The 22,717-nt window shown below is 36.4% G+C and overlaps 1 protein-coding gene across 1 annotated transcript in view; it reads left to right on the forward strand.

Annotated features, from left to right (window-relative positions):
* Nucleotides 1–17,135, forward strand: part of DYNC1LI1 (dynein cytoplasmic 1 light intermediate chain 1) — a 44,687-nt gene extending 27,552 nt beyond the window's left edge. Inside the window, exons 6-13 of the mRNA XM_032319733.1 lie at nt 2,303–2,396; nt 4,935–5,070; nt 5,856–5,967; nt 8,172–8,231; nt 8,355–8,399; nt 9,062–9,182; nt 10,516–10,671; nt 12,475–17,135. Of these exons, the coding sequence (XP_032175624.1) occupies nt 2,303–2,396; nt 4,935–5,070; nt 5,856–5,967; nt 8,172–8,231; nt 8,355–8,399; nt 9,062–9,182; nt 10,516–10,671; nt 12,475–12,587 (837 nt within the window). The 3' untranslated portion in view covers nt 12,588–17,135. The remainder of the gene's footprint in view (nt 1–2,302; nt 2,397–4,934; nt 5,071–5,855; nt 5,968–8,171; nt 8,232–8,354; nt 8,400–9,061; nt 9,183–10,515; nt 10,672–12,474) is intronic.
* The last annotated feature ends 5,582 nt before the right edge of the window (nt 17,136–22,717 follow it).

Raw genomic sequence — 22,717 nt, forward strand, 5'->3', positions numbered from 1 at the left:
GATTATATACTTAAGATAAAATAGACTTAAACACCTACTAGTACTCATTATGTAAAGTTGTTATGTATTTATCAAGGGCTTTTTATTTGCTAAAGAGGTTCTGATAGTATTGCTGTTGCCAAATCCTGCTAATTTAGTTCCATCATTATATACACTTTTTTCATAAAACCAAATTCCCTTTAAAAATAACTTCTGCTTCAAGTTCATCTTCTTCCCATTTGGTCCTAAGTAGTATGTCTTTATTGTTTGTAAATCATAGAATATTAAGGAAATGACAGAACATATAAACCTTTTGAGATATAAAATTACTCATGTTTTCCATAACGTAAAAATTTGCACATAATTGAAGGGGAGGTATGGCACTTACTCATCTTTGGAATAACAATGATTAAAAAAAATTAATCTAGCTTAAGTTTTATTTTAAACTTTACGGTTGTAAATTATCAATAACAAAGAAACGGGGATAGCATTTAAAATAATAAAATCAAAATCTGGTATCTGCATTTCAAATAATGGTTGTGGTGTAGTTAATTGTTACTTATACCTTTTCTGTAAAAAGGTTTTGTTTTTGTTTTAAGATTTTATTTATTTAGGGGCACCTAGGTGGCTCAGTAGGTTAAAGCCTCTGCCTTCGGCTCAGGTCATGGTCCCAGGGTCCTGGGATCGAGCCCCGCATCCGGCTCTCGGCTCAGCGGGGAGCCTGCCTCCTCCTCTCTCTCTGCCTGCTTCTCTGTGATCTCCGACTGTCAAATAAATAAATAAAATCCTTAAAAAAAAAAAAAAAGATTTTATTTATTTATTTGACAGAGAGAGAGATCACAAGTAGGCAGAGGCAGGCAGGGAGAGAGGGGGGAAGCAGGCTCCCTGCTGAGCAGAGAGCGGGGGAATGCGGGGGCTCTATCCCAGGACCCTGAGATCATGACCTGAGCTGAAGGCAGAGGCTTAACCCACTGAGCCACCTAGAGGCCCTCTACTGTAAAAAGGTTTTTAAACTCTCACACTAGAATCCTTTTGTGTGTGGTTTATTTTATTTTGTTTGACAAAGAGCTGTTTGTTGGCAGGTACTTTTCTTGTTTTACACAACTTGTCTCTTGTAAAAAAAAAAAAAAAAAAGACAAAACAAAACTCTTATTTTCAAAGGAAAAATGTTAAGCTTAAAGGGACCTGAATTAGTATCAAATGAGTCAGATTCATAAGATTTTTAAACCAAAAGAGATTATCTGTTGTACTTCACAGACTCTAAGACAATCGTCAATTTTGTAGTAGCTTAAGAGCTTTTAAAATGTGTAAGGGGATGGGAGAGGTGTCTCAGGACAGAGAAATAATGGCAGTTCAACTCTCCTTAAAGACTCGAAATTGAGATTCAGAGACTAAATGTCTTCTTGTCCTTAGGTCCAGATCTCTTACTTCATTTAAGTGTGTTCCACCAAAAGTATCAAAAGTCAACAATATAATTATGATAAATATCTTTAGTAATTTGAAGCAATTACTCTGTGTTCTGTAAAATGGACAATTTCGTGATTATACAAAGAGACTCTGTTGTATGATGTATATATGCATAACAAAAAAAAGCATATCAGATTTGACCCCCAAACCAATATTAGGTATAATGAACATTATTATTAAGTGGTTATTTTTCAGTTTCATACCTTCAGTTCCAAAGGGTTTTGGTGAAGTAATTTGGACATCATGTTTATTTTTTGTAACATTTTAGTGTAGCAAGCCGAATTCAGAATCATCTCATTGACTGTACAGGTGACAGTTCAAAAATAGCCTGTCATTCCCCCTTTTTTTGCTGTTGGTAAGATTGTAATCACAGTGAACAAAAGAGCCAGAAAAGATTTGAAGGTCAGTTCAGAGTTACCAGATAAACAGAGGAGCAAAGAGGAAATAGGTAAAGGTGCAGACTCCCAGATATACAGTGTTTTATAGAACTGGAATAGAGTTTAGAAATTAAAAATTGTTTAAGTCAAAAGGAGTTGAGTCAGCAGGTGTGAGCAACCATCTGCTTGTCCCGTTACTCTTTATTCCTTTATACCAGAACTTTCTCTTTGGTATTTTCAGCATCCAGTAGAGCATGGACATTAATTAATACATTTTAAAGAAAATTATTCTTAGTCTTGACTCTAGCTAAAAGAATCTAGACAGATAGGAGTAATCGATATTCCGATATTCTCATATTCAGTCACCATATTGGAGTGGTAGCTTTGTGATGCTCCCCTACCCAAAACTGTTTATTACATCATTATATTTAACTTTGATTAAAGTTAATGGCTTTTTAAAAATTATTTTAACTCAACAGTGTGATGCCATTAGTGTATTGGAGAAAGAACATGACTACAGAGATGAACATTTTGATTTTATTCAGTCACATATCCGGAAGTTTTGTTTACAATGTATCCTTTTCCTGGTTGATCAGTGCAATGTACTTTACCTGTTTATTTGCTTTTTTTAATTAAGGGAATTAAATGGATGGACTTTAGAAATTCTGTAAGCTTTTTTCCTCCTGCTCTGGTTAGAAATTTCAGTTTAGCTCCCAAATCATTTATATCTGAGTATTTTGAGCTATAAAAGTAAGTACTGAAATATGTAACTTTAATTTGCTGTGTTTTAAAGGATTATGCCTAAGAAAAATAATTACCAATTATCAGTCTTTTGTGGAAGGTTCTAATGAGTTGGCATTGTAAACATTCTGATAGTAGTATTCATTTATCGGGAGTAGTGTTTGGGGGCGAGATCAATACTTAGGTTTGTGTGTTCCCATTTTTAATATGTTCAGTGTGTTACCATCTCTATATACAGTCTAATGCAATGGTCTCAAAATCTGGCTGTGCCCAGCTAAGCCTTGCTGAATTGGAACATTTCAAGGTGAGGCTGAAGAATCTCTACTTTTAAAAAAGCTTTCTGGGTGATTTTGATGATCACAAGGTTAGAAAACCAGTTATAAGGAATCTTGTCTAGGTTGCACAGATTCGAGAAGCCACTGAATAACATTCACAGCTAAAAGAAGGATAAAATGAGGGTTGTACATGAATACTTTTAAGATAATTTGCTATTGAAACTGCCACAGCTTGAGTGCACTGAGGAGAGCTGTTCTCTCCCACCCCTCTGGGACCAGAGAGTCTGTGGTTGCATTCCTGACCAAAGCTTTTGTGTCTGAAAAGTGAAGAAATGATGACATTAGGAGTAGACAGGAATCATAAGTGATATATACATGTTTATAGAGTCTGTAGTTTTTCATTTTCATTTTCATTAATGGACATTTAATTTAAGGACCACTTACAAGAAGCCTAGCTGGATAATGAATAAGATCACTTGACACTGGTAGTTTCCCTTTCCCCTTTTCCCCTCAGTACTTTGTCCTCTCTGTAGCCCTAGCCCTTTCTTTTTTCCTGTCACATAATAGTTGACTTGGGTTGAATTGAAGGGCATTTGTCTACATAAGAGACTTTAAAAAGAAGACAAAAAGTGGGAGTAATTGAAGTAGAGGTCTGTAGACTTTTTGTTATCTTTGAAGATTAGCAGATTTGGGAGTAGTCTCTTTAAACATTTATTTAATCCTCTTCTTGAAAATGTGCATACAGAAATGTAATCAGGAGGAGACTCTGCTAAAATAATTACAGACCTTTAGGAGAGCCCATTGATTTTAAAAGAATACAAACCGAGAAGTCACTTCAAGATAGACACGTGCACACGTGTGTGAAAGCAGCAGTTCAAAATCATCTTTATTTCTAAGCTTTTTTTTCAGTGCTAATTACAGTGCAAAGTTTTCAGCTGCATCATAAGCTGGTTCTCATGAGAAAAAATCACTCATTAATGAAAAGTTGACATAATTAAGCTTTTACTTAAGATGATGATGTTTGTTTCTATCAAGTTTTATGAGAAGTCGTAATTAGCAATACCACTTTTAGATTCATAAGCCTCGGTTCATGCGCCAGTAAATATGAGTATCCCACTTCAGAAGTAGAAGTTTGATCATTCCCAACATTTCCCTTTGGTCTAAGTTATTATCTCAGGACACAGTGAGCAATGCTAGAGTGTGGTCCTTAGCAGTGGCCATAGAATTTCTGATAGCCACTCCGACCATATCATCGGCCCCTTTTCCACAGGCCTCTCTTGATCTTTGGATCTGCCATACCATTTGGTAGGGTCTGCTTTAATTAATATATCCTGCGGTGAAGGACTCAAGTTTTGCTCATAAATCAACTTTTGCCTTGAATCATGCCTGAAAAGTGTCCTGATGGTACCTGTTGGTTTATCTCTTTTCAGAGAGGTCTCCAGAGCTTTGGTCCTAAAGTTCTAATTCCCAGGGCTAGTGAAAACCACAAGAGATACTAGTATACACCATTTTTTTTTTTTAATGTAAGCAAAATAGTTGTTGATAAATAATATCCCTCCCTCATGAAGTTTAGGAAGGTTAAAAACAAAGCCAGTCATGTCTTGGGCTTTAAATGGAGACGTAGAAGCAGTGGTTTGTTTTGTTTTGTTTTGTTTTAAGATTTCATTTTTTTATTTGACACAGAGATCACAAGTTGGCAGAGAGAGAGAGGAGAAAGCAGGCTCCCCGAAGAGCAGAGAGCCCAATGTGGGGCTCGATCCCAGGACCCTGGGATCATGACCTGAGCCGAAGGCAGAGGCTTTAACCCACTAAGCCACCCAGGTGCCCCAGTAGCAGTGTATTGTTAAATTTACTTTTACTTTCTTGGCTTAATGAGACTTTTGCCCTCCTAAATGAAGTTGATAATGTAAAGATTGTTTTATTTGCATTTTAGCTTATATGTATTTTATACTTTGAAATTCTTGACTACCTATAATGTACCTTTCAGAATTATTTTTGAAACTACTATGCATGTAACTGTTAAGCTGAGAACACAGAACTTTATGGTACCTCTTCATGGGATTTGTCTAAAAGTTGCCTTAACGGTGTTATTCAGATGGTGCAGCGCTTATTTACACTTCAGTAAAAGAAAACAAAAATATAGATTTAGTATATAAATATATCGTTCAGAAACTGTATGGATTTCCCTATAAGATTCCTGCTGTTGTTGTGGAAAAAGATGCAGTGTTTATGTAAGTATCCTCTTCAGTGTATATTTAATCATGTGTTATTGCTGCAGTTTGGTGGTGAATTCTCCTTTTTGGTTTTGAGGTGAGACCAATAGATCTTTGCATGATGAAAAGGTGAGACTCTCTTTTAGACTGTTTTATTTATAACCTGCCATGATCTGTTAATCTTTGCCTGTTAGATTTATTGCTGGCTTGAGCCCCTTTTGGATTCCCTTCCTATTATATATAGCTGAATTGTTGAGTTGCATATATCTGTGTATTTACTTACTTTTTGATTGGTTTTGATAAAGGACCCAATGTATAATCTAGACATGCTTTCAAAAAGTTATGTGAATACATTGAGAGGTAATAATAAACCAGACACACACCCCCCAAGAACCCCTATAACTGTGCATTTTTTAAAATCAGGAAGATTAAGAACCTTTTATGTAGAAATTAGTAAATTATAACTTAAGTTATAATAAAAAAGCTGATTCATTTTGTTTTGTTTTTAAGACTTTATTTATTTGATATAGTGAGAGATAGCAGGAGTGGATGAGGAAGGGGCAAAGGGAGAGGGAGAAGCAGACTCCCTGCTGAGAAAAGGGAGCCTGATGTGGGGCTCCATCCTGGGACACTAGGATCATGAGCTGAGCAGAAGGCAGATGCTTAACCAACTGAGCCAGGTACCCGAAAAGCTGATTAGGTCTTCATAATTGGTCAGATTTGTTTCATTTAATATGATCATGGATTTAATGAAGGAATGACTGTATAAATGCTTGCGATTTATAATATGTGTTTCTTTCCAGTCCAGCAGGGTGGGATAATGATAAGAAAATAGGAATATTACATGAAAATTTTCAGACATTAAAGGCAGAAGATAATTTTGAAGACATTATAACTAAGCCACCTGTCCGAAAGGTAACGGTTTTAGTATATATAGTCTCAGTATTTGGCCTTTTAAACTGAGGGGGGAGTCCATAATTCTAAGATTATAGTTGGAAAAGTAAGGGGGGGGGGTTCTTTCCTACCACCGGGTTTTCTACGTATAATTTGGGTGTTTCTAATGTCAATTCAAAATAAAAATCTGTGTTATAGAAATATAAACCAGCTGTTCAGTTACTGAATTCTTCCTTAGCCTTTGGCATATTTATATTAGAAAATACTAGGGTGGATTCCATATTCTAATGGAAATAATGAATTGGTAGTGAATATGTGGATCTTGAAGAGTTTGAATAGGTTGACGCTGTGAACTTCCTATCCTAGAACTCAGCCAAAAGCCAAAAAAACATTGGTAGAATAATCTTACCAGCTTCTATCTGTTGAGGCAGATCGGGAATCTTCTCCATAGTCGCTAGTTATCCAGGTTAGCCCACAGCTATCCAGGAGCTTCCAGTTTAGTCTTAACTATTAGATGTCATTCTGTGTCTATTTAAATCTGCTTCCAGAAAGTACTCTTCTTTCATGTATTTTGATTCCATGTTAAGTAATACATCATATTCTATAGTTAGATGTTACAGATGTTTCTCAAAAGTTGTATAAACAGAAGTATTTACATGCAGTACTTGGCAGTGACATTTAAGTGGACATGCTTTAGAAAAAATAATTTTGAGTTAACATTTAATAAGATTCTTACTTAATCCAAACATTGAAAAAAAATCCAAACATTGAAACTGAGCATCTGTCTTCTGTTTGTGGGTAATTAGAAATAAGATTATTAATGACAAATGAAAACTCATTTGGCATGGTGTTTGGTTTGGATGTCTGTTAAAAGAAATAAACACATCAAGGAAAAAAAAGCAACAGTTTTCCCATTCTCTTTTACCAACAGAATGGTGCTGTAAGTTGTTTTTTATTCATCCCACTAATACCTCCTGAGCCACTGTTTATGCACAGGGTGCTAAATAGGACAATGATGCAATAGTAAATCAGTGCACATGCCACTGCTCAAGTGCGGATAAGTGCTGTGGCTCCAAAGGCCTGTTGTGGGGGGTGGGGAGCAGGGGCTCGGGAGGGGTGCTGTTCTAGGAGTGGTTAGGGAATGGCTCTGATTAGAGGGGAGAGTGTTGCCTGCTGAGGGAGCAGAAAGTGCACATGCCCTGAGGCAGGAATGTAGGAGGAGGACAAAGAGGCTGGAAAAAAGTGAAAAGGAGGGCCAGACTGATAGGAGATGGAAGGCAGAGTTAAGATCTTGTGGGGCCTTCTCATTCAGCTGAGTCAGGATTTTGAATTCCATTCTGAGTGGGATGGAAAGCGGGCGGAGGGGGAGTTTGAGCAGAGGAGTGATGTAATCTGCTTGACCTTTTCAAAGGATCACTCTGGCTGCTGGTGGGAAATAGACCCATAGCATATATTGTACAGAAATAGTAGAAGCGAGAGATGGTTGCTGCTTCTTTTTGCCTAATTATTCAGCAGGTAGAAGAGCCATTTTATTTTTATTTCAGAGAAACCAGGCGCAAGTCACTTTTCACTCACCTGGGATATTATTGGCCCTTTTAAAAGACCTAACTATTGGTTAACGTAGGCCTGATTAATATACCTATTGACTTTAAGGTACCACAGCTACTAGTCACATATGGCTTTTAAATACATATTAAGTAAAACTAAATAATATTAAATTTTCACTACCTGATTCACAGTAGCCACATTTCTTTTACTTTTTCTTTTTCCTTTTTCTTTCCTTTTTTTGAGAGCAAGGACACGAGGTGGAGGGAGGGCAGAGAGAGAGGGAGAGAGAAAATCTGAAGCAGGTTCCATGCTCAGTGCAGAGCTGGATGTGGGGCTCAGTCTCCCGAGCCCAAGATCACTACTTGGGCTGAAGTCAGGACTCAGATGCTTAACCTACTGAGCCACCCAGGTGCCCAGTAGTAGCCACATTTCAAATGCGCAATAGCTACAGGTGACTGGTGGCTAGAGTATTAGACAGCACAGCTATCAAACATTTATACTATTGCAGATGGTCATTGGACAGCTTTGCATAGGGGCTTGGGTCGGGCAGCTCACTCATGTAAATATATGTAATGTTTGTATTGAATTTTTTTAAAAATAATTAGTCTAGAAAGTATGTTATTAATGGTTTTAGCATACTATATTAGACTTGATGATTTATATGTTGCTCATTTCAGTTTGTCCATGAGAAGGAAATTGTGGCAGAAGATGACCAAGTGTTTCTTATGAAGTTACAGGTATGAAATTATATCAGAAGCAGATTTAGAGTGGTTAATGGGTAAACCATTCCTACATACTTTTCAAAATACAGTAGTACATGCTATAAGTGTCTAACCTTAGAACTCTTGTGTGTTTTTCAGTCCCTTTTAGCAAAGCAGCCACCAACTGCAGCTGGAAGGCCTGTGGTCAGTATTACAGATTTTGACAAAATTATTAAAGTGCCATACATTATTGGTTTAGTTCCTTTTTTTCTTATTCGTATACATGCCTCCTATGGGTGTGCTTTGATAGAAGAATTAAACATTCTTTGGGATTTGTGACATTTTAAAGGGTAAACTTCACTCCTTTATTAGAATATTTAAATCCTAAAGATCCATTTTGCCTTATTTGTCATGCACAAGTTACTGTGTGGAACCATTTATCTGTTATTTCCTTATCCTTACAACAGCCCTGTGAGACAGGTACTCCCAGCCCCATTCTGCAGGTGGGGATATGGAGGCTGTGGAGGACCTTATGGTTTGCCTGAGTTTTTACAGCTAGTAGGATGCAAGTCCAGATTAGAACTCAGCTCTGACTCCCATGCTTATACTTGTAATCACACCCCATTATTCAATATATCCTTTTCCCATCTAAGGGGAATTTGTATTCTAAAATGTGATGGGTCTCTGGTATTTTCTGATAATGAGGACACAATTGCTAAACGTTTTTTAGCAATGGCTTTCAGAGTAAATGTACCGGTAGAACGGGTGGGGGGCAGTTAAAAACTAATTTCTTTTTATAATTAATAACTTTGGTGAAGTTGGAAGTTTCCTATTTTGATAATTATGGCTTCCCTATTTTTACATAGGATGCCTCACCGAGAGTCCCAGGAGGCTCCCCTCGAACACCAAACCGATCCGTGTCATCCAATGTTGCCAGTGTGTCACCCATCCCTGCAGGGTCAAAAAAAATTGATCCAAACATGAAAGGTACATTTCTCTCTTTTCTAGAGAAAACAATACAGTACGTTTCACCCTAAAAGGAAATCTACCTAGCTTCCCACCTTTTTTCCATAGCTGTTTTCATTTTGTGCAGTAGCTTCTAACCTATATCTCTGTCAGTATAATCTCATAGTTAATCAGACTTCAAACCAAAGTTTTATAGTATAGCCTTAATATATCATATGTATGGTTTAAGCTTTATGAAAGTTTTATGTTATATTTAACCTTCTCCTGAGGTAGGTCATTGAAGAAATTCATATGTTAATAGGTTAACTGCAGTTAACATAAAGAAAAAAACTATGTGCATAATAGCTAATTCAGTAGGAATAATTGCCGTAGTGGGAATTTTTTTTTTTTTTTTAAGGCTTCCTTCTGGGACACTTTATTTTTTGGTTAAAGCCACATTGATTGAAGTGCCGTAAAAACAAACATGTAAACAAGGTATCAGAACTTTGGTTCACTGAAAACACCTCACACCTAAAACATCTGAGGTGCAAAGGCACCTTGCTAGGTGCTAGATAGCCTGATTCTGCTGCAGCCACCCTGACCCAACTTTTGTGGCCAGAGGTGGCACAGGCTGACCAGAGAGGTCAGGACCCAGGTCACCCAGGACCCTCCCCAGTCGGTTCTCCCTTCGTTCCAGACAAACATTTATTCCAACGAAGTCCCAAGTGTTAGGGCCTGGAACATACAAAGGTGTCTGTCATGTTGAACTTGAGGATGACATAGGCTGTAGGGCCAGGCCATTTTTGTGCCTTTTGATAATATGTTTCAAATGGCTTATTCATTTTACAAGTCATCTACATTGAGCGTTGCAATTTTGCCACGACCTAATAGCATTCTCTAAATACCAGTAAGAGCTTTGTCCCTGGTATTTCTCTTCTGTGAATTGTTCCTTGTTATCCTTTACCCATTGCTCTCTTGGAACTTCTACAGGTTTTCATACAGGATTAGGTAGCTTTTTGTAATAGTCGAAGCAAACATTTCTCAACAATTATATTTTTGAAGAACCTTTTTCAAAAGGGAGATATAATAGCATCTAACATCGGTTCTAAATGCTTTTGGTTTTTTAAAGATAACATTCTAATTTTTTAATAATTATCTTATACTCTTAAAGTTTACTCATACTTTCTTTTAAACGTGAATAGTTTAGAGTTAAGTTACCCAGGGTCAAAAGATTAAACTAGACTTGAATTTGGAATACACAGCTCTTAAACCTTAAGTATTAATTGCTTTCTGGGTGTGATTACTATAATAATAATTTATAGAAGAATCTAATGTTTTGAGTGAAAGTTTTTCGGTTTTGGGTTTTTTTTAATAGCTGGAGCTACAAGTGAAGGTGTCCTGGCAAATTTCTTCAATAGTTTGCTGAGTAAAAAGACTGGCTCTCCAGGAGGCCCAGGTGTGGGCAGTGGTAGCCCTGGAGGTGGGGCTGGAGGTGGAAGCAGTGGTTTACCACCATCTGCCAAGAAATCCGGTAATGTTCCTAGAGCTTTTTTTTAAATAGCTTTATCAAGATATAATTTACATACCATGAAGTTCTCTCATTTAAAATATACAATTTAGGGGCACCTGGGTGGTTCAGTCAGTTAAGCATCTGCCTTTGGCTCAGGTCGTGATCCAAAAGGCCCTGGGATGGAGCCCCTGCATCAGGCTCTCTGCTAGGTGGGGAGCTTGCTTCTCCCTCTCTCTCTCTGCCTGCCACTCCTCCTGTTTGTGCACACTCTCTCTGCATCAAATAAGTAAAATCTTAAAAAAAATTGGTTTCTTAAAAAGGATGCTCAAGGAATATTAAAAAAAATAAAGTATATAATCCAGTATTATAGTATATTTACAGAGGTATGCAAACCATTATAATCTAATTTTGAAACATTTTAATCTCCTCAAAAACAAACCTCTGGCCTATTTGCAGTAACTTTTCCCCTTGGAATCCCCTAGTCCTAGGCAACCACTGATCTTCTTTCTGTCTTTGTGGATTTGCCTGTCTGGAGATTTCATATAAATGGAATCATATAGCATATGCCTTCTTTAGTGTTTTCAAGGTCCATCCACGTTGTAGCACGTATCATTATTTCTCCTTCTTACTGAATAAAATTCCATTGTATAAATATGCCACATTAGTTGATGGGCATTTAAATTGTTTCCATTTTTGCCATTATAAATAGAACCACTGTGAACATATGCTTTTGACAGATGTTTGACAAATGCCATGTTTTATGTTTTCATTTTTCTTGGGTATCTACCCAGAGAGGAATCGTTGGGTCATATGGTAACTCTATATTTAAAGTTTTTGAAGAACTGCCAAAGTGTTTTGCAAAACACCGCAGCATTTTATATTTCCAGCAAGAGAGAATGAGGGTACCAATCTCTCCACATCCTCTCCAACATTTGTTTTTGTCCATCTTTTTGAATAGAGCCATCCTAGTGACTGTGAAGTCTCGTTGTGGTTTTGATTTGCATATCCTTGATAGCTAATGATGTTGAGAATCTTTCCTCTGTTAGTTGACCATTTGTAGATCTTTGGAGAAATGTCTACTCGAGTCCTTTGCCCATTTTTAAGTTGGGTTATTTGTCTTTTTATTGTTGAATTTTAAGTGTTCTTTATATATTCTGTGTCCTAGATCTTTATCAGATAAAGGATTTGCAGATGTTTTCTCCCCTTGTGTTGGTTATCCTTTCACCTCTTGATAGTGTCCTCTGAAGCACTAAAGTGTTTAATTTTTATGAAGTTCAGTCTATTTTTCTTTTGTTGCTTGTGTAACTACCCTTTAAACAGACCTTTTAACCCATTTTCCTTTTTAATCCCATCTTCTTGCCACCCTTTCCACAAATACCATTGTGCAGCCACCATTTTTGGAACCTTTTACAGGTTTCTGGGTATAAACAATTACTTCTTGGCTTTTCCCACTGCCAGTGTAGAAGATGAAGCTTTCCCAAGACTGCAGATATGGTTACTGCTCATTCATACTCTCTCTACATTGCAAAATTTTGTTGCTGTTTTCTGTTTTACTGTTCTTACTGTCCTATACCTTTTTTACAAATATCTTTATGAGGTTAAGTGATAGGTGCTAGTTTTACTTCCATTTAGTAACAGACCCAATAATGTAAAATGAGGGGATTTATTTTTTTTGTAGGATTTATTTTTAAATTAAGGTTGTCTATATAACTTAGTATGCTAGATAAAGTTAATGAAACTGTTGGCAGCTTTTAAATGAAGAGACACTGGTGTAAAAGACACTTTGACTTCTATCTAAATCTTGTTTCTTTTCCTTCAATGTAGGCCAGAAGCCTGTCCTGTCAGATGTTCACGCAGAACTAGACAGAATTGCACGCAAACCAGTTACAGTTTCTCCTACAACACCTACGTCTCCTGCAGAAGGAGAAGCTTCTTGAAGATACCAAATAAAGCCATTTATTCAGTTTTCTGGGATAATGTAAACTGGCCTCTGCCTTCTCCTTCAAAAGTGGAATTAGGGAATTGGAGTGCTTTTTCAGATGGACTAAATTTCTTTCTTTCTTTTTTTTTGTGGTTGCCCATTTTTATAAAAGGAAGCTATACAGAAGAAAAATTATTCTACACTACGTAGGATTGCTGTTTGCATTGCCACTTTGCATAAGGAAATAATTTTGGATTTTGAAAAACTCAAAATTTATAGGTCAGAAATATAGCCATGTGATCATACTCTACGGGCTATTTAAAACATAAGAGGGTTTAGGAAAGGCAGAAAATAATATGCTTTGGGCATTTGACTGACTTGGAAGTCCAAGCTTGTTTTAGTTAAGACTGTTAAAATCGTTTGAAAAATTGTGTTAGTTTTGCTGGAAAAGAGAAGATGATCAGTTGTCAGATTTTCCACACCAACGTAAATATAACACCACACATGAAATATGCTGAGAAAACTATCAGATAGCATTTTATACACTAGTCATTGTCTCAATCCACAATCCTGTAATTTGTCATCAAAATATGATTTTGAAATACTGGCCGAGATTCATTTCTTTAACTGAGAAGAAAAGAAAGCACACTGCCTAAATGGATAAAAGAAAAATGCAGAGGTTATTAAAATGTAAAGAGGTAACAGTCTTTGGATTTGTCTATCTATATCTATATCAACATATAGGTATAGATATATATATGGCTCTGCCTTAATATACCCCTTTTTTGTTTGTGACTTTGAACTGTAATCAGTTAATAAAGTATTTATTCTCTGCATTCAGGTTCAAATAACTTGCTGCATTCTCTTACACATAATTTGTATTTATTGGACAATGATTAAGATTCATTAGTATGTTGAGATGTTAGACTTAATAGGATTATATTAAGTATTCTGATCTTTGTAAGAGACAAGTGAATACATGAGATTCACTATCCTATAAGTTTCCTTAAATTGGGAGTTTACCTTGATCAGCACATCTTCCCCACAAGCATGTCTTGAACTACAGGATCTTATGTTAGCATTTCTAGTAGATAAAATGTAGCCTTTTATCATTATTTATTGGGCAGAAACTGATTTAAAAGCTTGGCAGATGCACTGACACATAGGTCCTTTCTCACAGGTAAGAACACCTGTTAGTAGTTCCACCTGAATTTTCAGTACTGTTTTTAAATGCTTGTTTTAGAACCTTCATAAGAACAATTTGACTTCTTACTGAAATTCAACTAGAGAACACATGCACATTTAACTTTATTGAACAAATGGCTATTGCCCTTTACATTGGCCTTCGTTATTACTTTAAAATAAATACTCCAAAGATTTTTTTCTTCAGCAAAATGTTTGAGGAAAATACCTCTACTATCTAACATAATCCTTTCATTAAAACTTTAAAATCTTTACTTTTAGACAGTAGTTGGCTCCTAATAGTTGAGTGTAAATGCTAAAAATACATGAGAGGATAATAATTTGTTTCAAGATGGGAAAAACTTAGGTTGTTCACAGGCATGGAAAAATGAATTTGTAAAAGCATTTTTGCTTGAGGAAATAGGAGACGAAAAGTGCCACTGATAGAATCTTTAGTCTGGAAAGGGTTCTGCAGTCATGGTGTTGTAAAGAGATTATTTTGAAGTAGTGCTTGATGAAATAAGGGAGACTAATGAAAGAAAATCACTGACTGGGCATCATGGTATACTTCGGTATGTCTGCTGTGTTTGCATGTCTAGGCCAACTCATTCTTTTCTGTGTGACATTGGAGATGTACTAGAAAATCCTTGGAATTAATTGAGTCATTAGCGGAAAGAACTGTAATTATTCATTTTATAGGGTATTCAGTTTTAACTAATCTGCAACCTTATGTTTACCATGTTTAAATCTTAAACCAATTTTTCCCCTATTTTTTGCAAGAATTTGTTTTTAAACTACTTAAATCTTTTTGTTTTTAGGCACTTTTTATTGACATATACATTAGAGAGAAGTATACAGATTACAGGTTACATGGTTTGAAAGACCACTAATCAGCACCAAGATCAAGACAGACATTACTGGCATCCTATATGCTTCCTATGTGCCCTCCTCATCAGCACCCCTGCCTAACCCACCAAGTGACCAATGCCCCAACTTCCACATAGATAAGTTTTATTTATTTTTAAGCTTTATACAAATGGGATCTTAGAGTTATATTCTTTTGGTGCAAGTCTTTCCAATTTTAGTTCTCCGACACATCAACCAATGCATGTAGCAATAATAATAATCCGTCTTCATTGCCTCATAATACTCCACCATGCAAATATGCTATAATTTATCCATTATGCTATTGATGGGTGTATATTAATTTCGTATTGCTGCTGTAACAAGTTACCACAATTTAGTGGCTTAAAACCGTACAAATTTATGATCTTACCATTCTGGGGGTCAGAAGTCCAAAATCAGTCTTATTGGGCTGAAGTTAAAGTGTCAGCAGTGCTGATTTCATTTGGAGGCTCCAAGGAGCATCCGTTTCCTTCCTTTCCAGCTTCTAGAGGCTGCTTGCATTCCTTGGGTTCCTGGCCCCTTCTCCATCTTCAAGGCCAACCGCATAGCATCTTCAGCTGGGTGCGTCTGCCACATGGCTTCTCACTGTGAACCTGCTGCCTCCCTCGTGTCAGCAACTGTGTGATTAACTTGGGCCCACCTGAGCAATCCAATGTAAGCTCCCTCAACACTTCACTCTCCTTGCTAGCATAGCATGGATTCTGAAGAGAAATTGGGCGTCATTCTTATCTTTGCTCCTCCGTAGGTGGTTTTTTTTTTCCCCTTTGGCTTCTTTCAAGGTTTTTTGTCTTTGATTTTATGCGGTTTGCTATGTTATGCCTAGGTATGTTTTTTTGGAATTTATCCTTTGTGTTCTGTAAACTTTCTGGATTTGTGGTTTAGTGTCTTGACATTAATTTGGGGGAAATTCTTAGTCATTATTGCTTCAAATATTTTTCTGTTCCTTTCTTCTCGTAATTCCATTATATATATATATGTTACATCTTTGTAGTCCCACTATTTTAGGATATTCTGTTCCTTGCCCCTCTCCCCCTCCAGTCTTTTTTTCTATTTGCTTTTTAGTACTGGAAGTTTCTATTAACATATATTGTCACCCAGAGATTCTTTCTGCATCTATATCATGTCAACTAATTAGCCCATGGAAAGTACTTTTCATTTCTGTTATAGTTTTTTTTTTAACTCTACCTTTGTTTTTTATTCTTCCTTAGAATTTACATCTGTTTGCTTATTATTACCTGTGTGTTCTTGCATGTTGCCTACTTTTTCTGTTAGAGCCCTTAGCATATTAATCATAGTTGTTTTAAATTCATGACCTGATAATTCATCATTTTTGCCATATTTGATTCTGATTCTCATGCTGCTTCTGTCTCTTCAAAATACTTTTTGCCTTTTACTATGCTTTGTAATTTTCTGTTGATAGCTGGACGTGATACACTGGGTAAAAACTACTCCAGTGAATAGACCGTTAGTAATGAGGTGGTCAGGTGTTGGGGGGAGGAGAAGCATTCCCTAGTCCTGTGGTTAGGTGTCAGTGAACCTGCACCCCTGGGCTGTGAACTTCACAAGTCCTTCCCAGACTGCATTTCCACCCCCAAGGCCTTACACCTGAGGTGGACAGGATGGCTAGATGGGGAACACCAGGGGATTTTTCTCATTTTTCCCTTTGACATCCTGGTAGAGCTCATGGAGGTAAAACTCACAAAAGCGTGGGGAACCCCCTGTGACTGGGGGTTTTTAACTCACAGACTTGACTGCTGTTAGTCTCCAGCAACTTGTCAATTACAGTTTAGACTTTCTTACCCCAGAACTCTCACCCTCAGAGGTTTCTGCTTGGGAGTTTCTAGTTAAGCAAGTTGTTATTCTATGTCCACTTGCCAATCTCTAATTCAGGGGACAAGGGTTGGCCCTGGGACCTCACTTCTCTGACAAATCTAAAAAGAGTAGATTTTTCAGTTCAGCCTTTTGCTCGTTAGAGTGTAGAGATGACTTTCAAACTCCTTCCTTGCTGGCTTGGAAACTGGAAGTCTCATTTCTCCTTCTCAAAATCCTAAATACATCTGCAGAGTCCCTTTGCCAAACAAGGTAGGTCCCCAGGGATTAGGATATGGACATCTTTGTAGGATCATCATTAAGCCTCCCTACAGGATGTTAGCAGCTTTCAGCTTTTCCAGTGCTATTATGAATTGTGCTGTTATGAACACTCAGATGTGTCTGGTGGGAAATACGTTCTAATTTCTATTGCATATGTACGTAGATGTGGATTGCTAGGTCCAAAGACTATGTGTATACTCAGCTTTAGTAGATAATGCCAGTTTTTCCAAAAAGGTATAAGAATTTCCATTCCTGGGAGAAGATATTTGTAAATGATATATCTAATAAGTCTAGTATCCAGATTATGCAAAGAATTCTTACAACTCAAGGAACCTAAACTTAAAATGGTCAAAGAATTTGAATAGACATTTCTCAAAAAAAAAAAGATACACAAATGACAAGCACAGGAAAGATGCTTATTCTCATTTGCAGCTGGGGAAATGCAAACCAAACCACAATGGGATACCACTTCACAATCTAAATAAAAAATGAATGTTGGCAAAGAATGTTGACAAGATGTGGAGAAATTAGAACCTCATCATTGCTGGTGGGAATGTAAAATGTAAAATGGCAACCACTTTGGGTAGCAATGTAGTGTTCCTCCTAAGAATATACAAGAGTATACATGTCCTAAGAATAAACATGTTGTATTACCATACAACCCAGCAATGCCACTCCTAGATAAGTACCCCAGAGAATGAGAACATATGTCCTCACAGAAACTCATATACAAATGGTTATAGCAGCATTATTCCTAATAGCGACAAGATGTAAACAACCCAATCATCTACCAACAGGAAAATGGATAAACAAAATGTGGCATATGCTACAATGGAAAATTTTTCAGCCATAAAAAGGAATGAAGTATTGATACATGTTATAACATGGATAAACCTTGAAAACATGTTAAGTGAAAGAAACTAGTCAATAAAGTCATGATATAGGATTCCATTTATGCAAAATGTCCAGAATGGGCAAATCCATTGAGGCAGAAAGTAGATTAGTAGTCTTTCTTTAGTTTGAGACATGCTGGCAGGTATACAGTAGGATATTGTAGTGGTTTTAATTGTATTTCCTTGATAACTAATGAAGTTAAACATATTTCATGTTTATTGGCCGTATAGATCCCCTTTTTTGTAAAGTACCTGTTCAAGAGTCTTTGAAGTCTTGTCCTTTTTATTTTTTCTTTTTTTTGGGAGGGGGTTGGGGAGAAGGGTGGGAGGAAGGTGAGGGGGAAACTATCTGACTTTTTCTTACTGACTTACTTACTCTTTACATATTCAGGATGCTAATCCTGGTCAAATATGTATTGTAAATATCATCTCATTTTGTGGTTTGCCTTTTTACCCTCTTATTGGTATCTTTTGATGAATAGGAGTTACTGATTTTAATGTTTCATTTGTCAGCTTTTCTTTATTGTTTTTGCTTTTATGACCTATTTTAAAGAAAATCTTTGCCTGCCTTCAAGGTGATGATAGTCTATGATTTTTTTTTCTAAAGGATTTATTTTACTTTTCTATAATCCTGGGATTGATTTTATGCATGGTATGAAGTAGGGAGCAAGATTTTTTTTTTTTTCTTTACCATGGGTAGTCAATTAATTCAGTACCAGTATTGGAAAAAAATCATCCTTTTTCACCTCACTGCAGTGCCCCCTTGGTCATAATTTGTCAATTTATATATAATTCTGTTTCTTGACTTTCCATTCTATTTGCCAGTTTGCCTATAATATACCAATACTACACTCTCAATCTCTGTCCTTTATCTGGTAATCAAGTCCTCCAATACTGTTTTTCCTTAAGATTGCTTTTGCTATTCTTGACTCTTTGCATTTCCATATAAACTTTGGAATTAACTGGTCCATACACACACACACACACACATACACACACACACACACACACACACACTCTGCATTTTGATTGAGATTGCTTTGAGTTTATAGATTAATTTGAGGTTCATTTGTCATTTTTAAAACATCTTCCAAACTATGTATAGGACTAGATTTTCTCTAGCAATATTTATATTTTTCAATGTATCATCCTGCACCTCCTGTCGGTAGATTATTTTTTCCAGTGAATTTTTTGATGCTGTCACAAATGACATCCTTTTAAAATTTCATTTTATTTGTTGCTGGTGTATAGAAATACATCTTTATCATATTATCCAGAAACCTTATTCAAATCCCTTTATTAGTGTAATAGTTCATGTGAAATTTTTTATGCATTTTTCTACATAGAATTATGTTACCTGCAGATAACAAGTTTTATTTCCTCCTTTTTAATGTTGTCTTGCTTTATGACACCTGTACACAGTACAGAATACTACAGAACCAATGAGAGGAAGCATCTTTATCTTATTCCCCATCTCAGAGTGAAAGCTTTTACTGTTCCACTGTTGAGTGTTTTTGCTGCATGCGTTTTGTAGATACTCTAGCAAAGAAAGTTCTCTTCTTTCCTAGTTACTTTATATCATGAGTTTTATCATGAATGAGTGTTGAATTTTATAAACTGTTTTTTTCTTTATGGAGATACTCATTTTCTTTTTTTTCCCTGTTAATGGTATCATTGACATTACCTTTTAAGAATATGAAGCCAACTTTGTATTTCTGAAATAAATCAAACTTGGATCTTGATGTATTAGTTTTATTATATTGCTGGATTTGAGTTGCTAACATTTTATTAGGATTTTACATTATGCGCCTAAGAAAGATTGGCATGTAATTTTTATTTCTCATCATGTTTTTGTCAGTGTTTGATATCAAGATTATGTTGACCTCATAAATCAAGTTGGGAAGTCTTCTCTTTTTGTATTCTTTGTAAAGAGTTTGTTAAAGATTGGTGTAAATCTTGTCAATTTGTTTCTTTAAAACTATCTGACATCAATTTATAAGGCCCTTTGTGGAACTTAACAATAGCCCAAATGGTAATATCCATTACAGTTTTCTTATTTGGGCTTCATTTATTAGAGAAATTACTTTTTCAGTCTGCAAAATGTCAGAATATGGGAATTCCTCCTTCATGTAGCACCTTATTAATGTCTGTACCAAACAATTGTTCCCCGTGCTGAAATAGGATGGCAGTCGATGTCAGGGAATTCTTGCTGAATGTATAAGACTTCTCCTATGATCATCATTATTTTAGGGAATCTTGGGAAAAATTATGATTCATGCATACAATAAAAAATACAAAGTTATTAATGTGAAGAAGTACATGGATTCAAGAATATTTTAAAAAATAACTTCTCAATCATATAACTAGAGAATAGAGGGATATGATCATACTTTGAGAAATAGTTGTTACTCTCCATTTTCTAAAACTATGGCTACATAGAGGCATATATACACATATACATACACACTAACACATTTGGGGCAGAGTGGTATCTCAATACCATTGTATCACCAAAATCTCTTTAGAATTAGCTGGCAACAATTCTTTCCTGTCTTCTCTTAGGTTAAGATTTTTTTCTAAAATTCAAATACCATGATTCTCCAATTTTTTGTCATGGGACTCCTTTACACTTGTACTTAATAAGGAGACTCCAAAGAATTAATTATGTGGGTCATATTAAAACATAAAAATATGGGCCATATATATCTCTATTTGATGTATTATAAAAGCTGAAAATTTTTAAATGAAATAATAGTAAGGCTATTAGATATTAAATAACCTTTTTTAGGGCTGACTGGGTGGCTCAGATGGTTTAGCGTCTGCCTTGGTCTCAGGTCCATGATCCCAGGGTGCTGGGATCAAGTCCTGCATTGGGCTCTCTGCTCAGTGGAGAGCCTGTGTCTCCATCTCCCTCTGCCCCTTACCCTGCTTATGCTCTTTCTCTCTCAAATAGATAAATAAAATCTTTTTTTTTAAATAACATTTTTTATAGAAAATAACTTTTACAAAACAAATGTATTGAAAAGAGTGTCATTGGTTTTACGTTTTTACAATTTTTTTTAATGTCTAGCTTACTAGAAGACACCTGGATTCTATTATCTGCTGTATTACATCTGATCTCATGTTGTTTGGTTGAATTCTGTGAAGAAAATGCAGCCTCACAAATATATATATAGGGTAGGAGTATCTTAATAGCTCTTCCAGATAATTGTAGATTTTGTTTCTAAAACTCAAGAAATCGTAGTTTTATAAAGGTCAGTGGCAGTGTAATGCATCGATCTGTCTTGCATTTTGAATGTATTTTTCCCATGTGATTTTATAACATTCATTGGTCTTTTAGAAAATACCAGTTCACTGAGTTAGAGTTCTTCCAAGTATTGACATGTCTTACAGAATATCAAACAAATCACATTTTTAGTAATATTACTGATCTCTTTAGAAAAGTTTAAGAGATGAGGTGCCTGTATAGTTTAATCAGTTAAGTGTCTGCCTTCAGCTCAGGCCATGACCCCAGGGTCCTGGGATAGAACCCCCCAATGAGCCCCACATCAGGCTCCCTGCTCAGTAGAGACTATGCTTTTCCCTCTGCCCCTCCTTCCTGCTCATGCTTACGCTCTCTCGCTCTCTTTCTCCTCTCAAATAAATAAAATCTTAGAAAGAAAGAAAGGAAGAAAAAAATTTAAATGATAGGAAACTAACAAGCTCAGTGACAGATACAGTTTACTCAAAATTCTCTTTTTCTCTGGAAAGTTCAAATTTTACCAGTGTAGTGAATACTGTCAGTTTTATTCCTTGTACTGGCAGGCTCACTTCATTCATTTTTGAGAAAATGCCTGCCAAGTACTGATGTCTGAAAAACCAAATGGCCTCTAAGTAGTTCTTTCAAGTAAATATGGTGAAATAAAGTGGCTGTTCAGTTTATAACTATTCAATAGCACGAATGCTTTTCCTTGAAACATCATTGTACTTCAGTATAGAGCAGAAGTAATGTATGTATATTTCCCATTTCCTTATACAGAATTTGAAATAAGGCTGGTACCAATGGTTACAACTTAATAAAACCAGTAATTTTTACCTCATTAAGAGAGTTCTTAAGTGAAATCAGCTGGGTTTTTGTTGTGTTTTTTTCACACATAGTAGTAAAAAATACAATGACTATAAATTCAGTTTGCTGCTATTGCCTTGCTTCGTGCTGGAATGCCAGTAGCTTTATTCTACCAGCAGTGCAAACGAGTGTCCACACAGTGAAAAAGCCAAATGACCTCTTAGTAGTCTTACGAGGATAGTTTTGACCTTCCAAAAACTTTCCAAAGGTCTCAAGACCTCTGGGGGGCGGCGTCCCCTGACCACATTGAGAACTGTTGTTATAATCGAAAGTCAAATTACTCCTTTGATTTTGCCCCGTGTTGGCTTAGAATTTAAAACAAGGCTTTCATTCCAAAGTTTTGGTTGACACACTGTAGGATGTGACTCTTCCAGCATCTTCTATTGAAATGTTTTCTGTCTGGAACGCTGCAACTTTGCCACCGTTGGCTGAGTGAGACTTGTATTCTTCTGTGTTTCGTGTGTATGCACTCTGCTGTCTCCTAGAGTCTGGCTCACATAGAAAGGACTGTAGACGGCCCGTGATGACCACGTCTCTCGCTGCTCTAGCACTCCTTGACATTTGGAGCACACTCAACCTTCGAGTCAAATAGACTTACTTCAGCCCTGCCCTGCGAGATACCCAAGCATCTTAGCAACCACCTCCATGAGAACTTTCACGTACAAGACTTGCAGTGCCAGGACACTGTGGAAAGAGCCAGAAGAGCTGGGCTACCCGCATTTACTAGTCACATGACTGTGGAAGAGGCCTCTGTTGTCCTGCAGCCTTAGTTTCATCATCTGGATGGTGGCCAGCACGACGTGTCCAGATGTAGGGTCACAAGTGAGGATAAAAAAGAGGGAGCTTGTAGAAGTGCTATGTAAACTGTGAGGGGTCACACACATTTAAGTTTTTATTGCCACAGGGGAAGACGTTTTAATTTATATAAATATCATAAACACTAATCCCATGCATAAATGACTCAAGCAT

This window comes from Mustela erminea, chromosome 1 (assembly GCF_009829155.1).
Source record: "Mustela erminea isolate mMusErm1 chromosome 1, mMusErm1.Pri, whole genome shotgun sequence".
Lineage (NCBI taxonomy): Eukaryota > Metazoa > Chordata > Mammalia > Carnivora > Mustelidae > Mustela > Mustela erminea.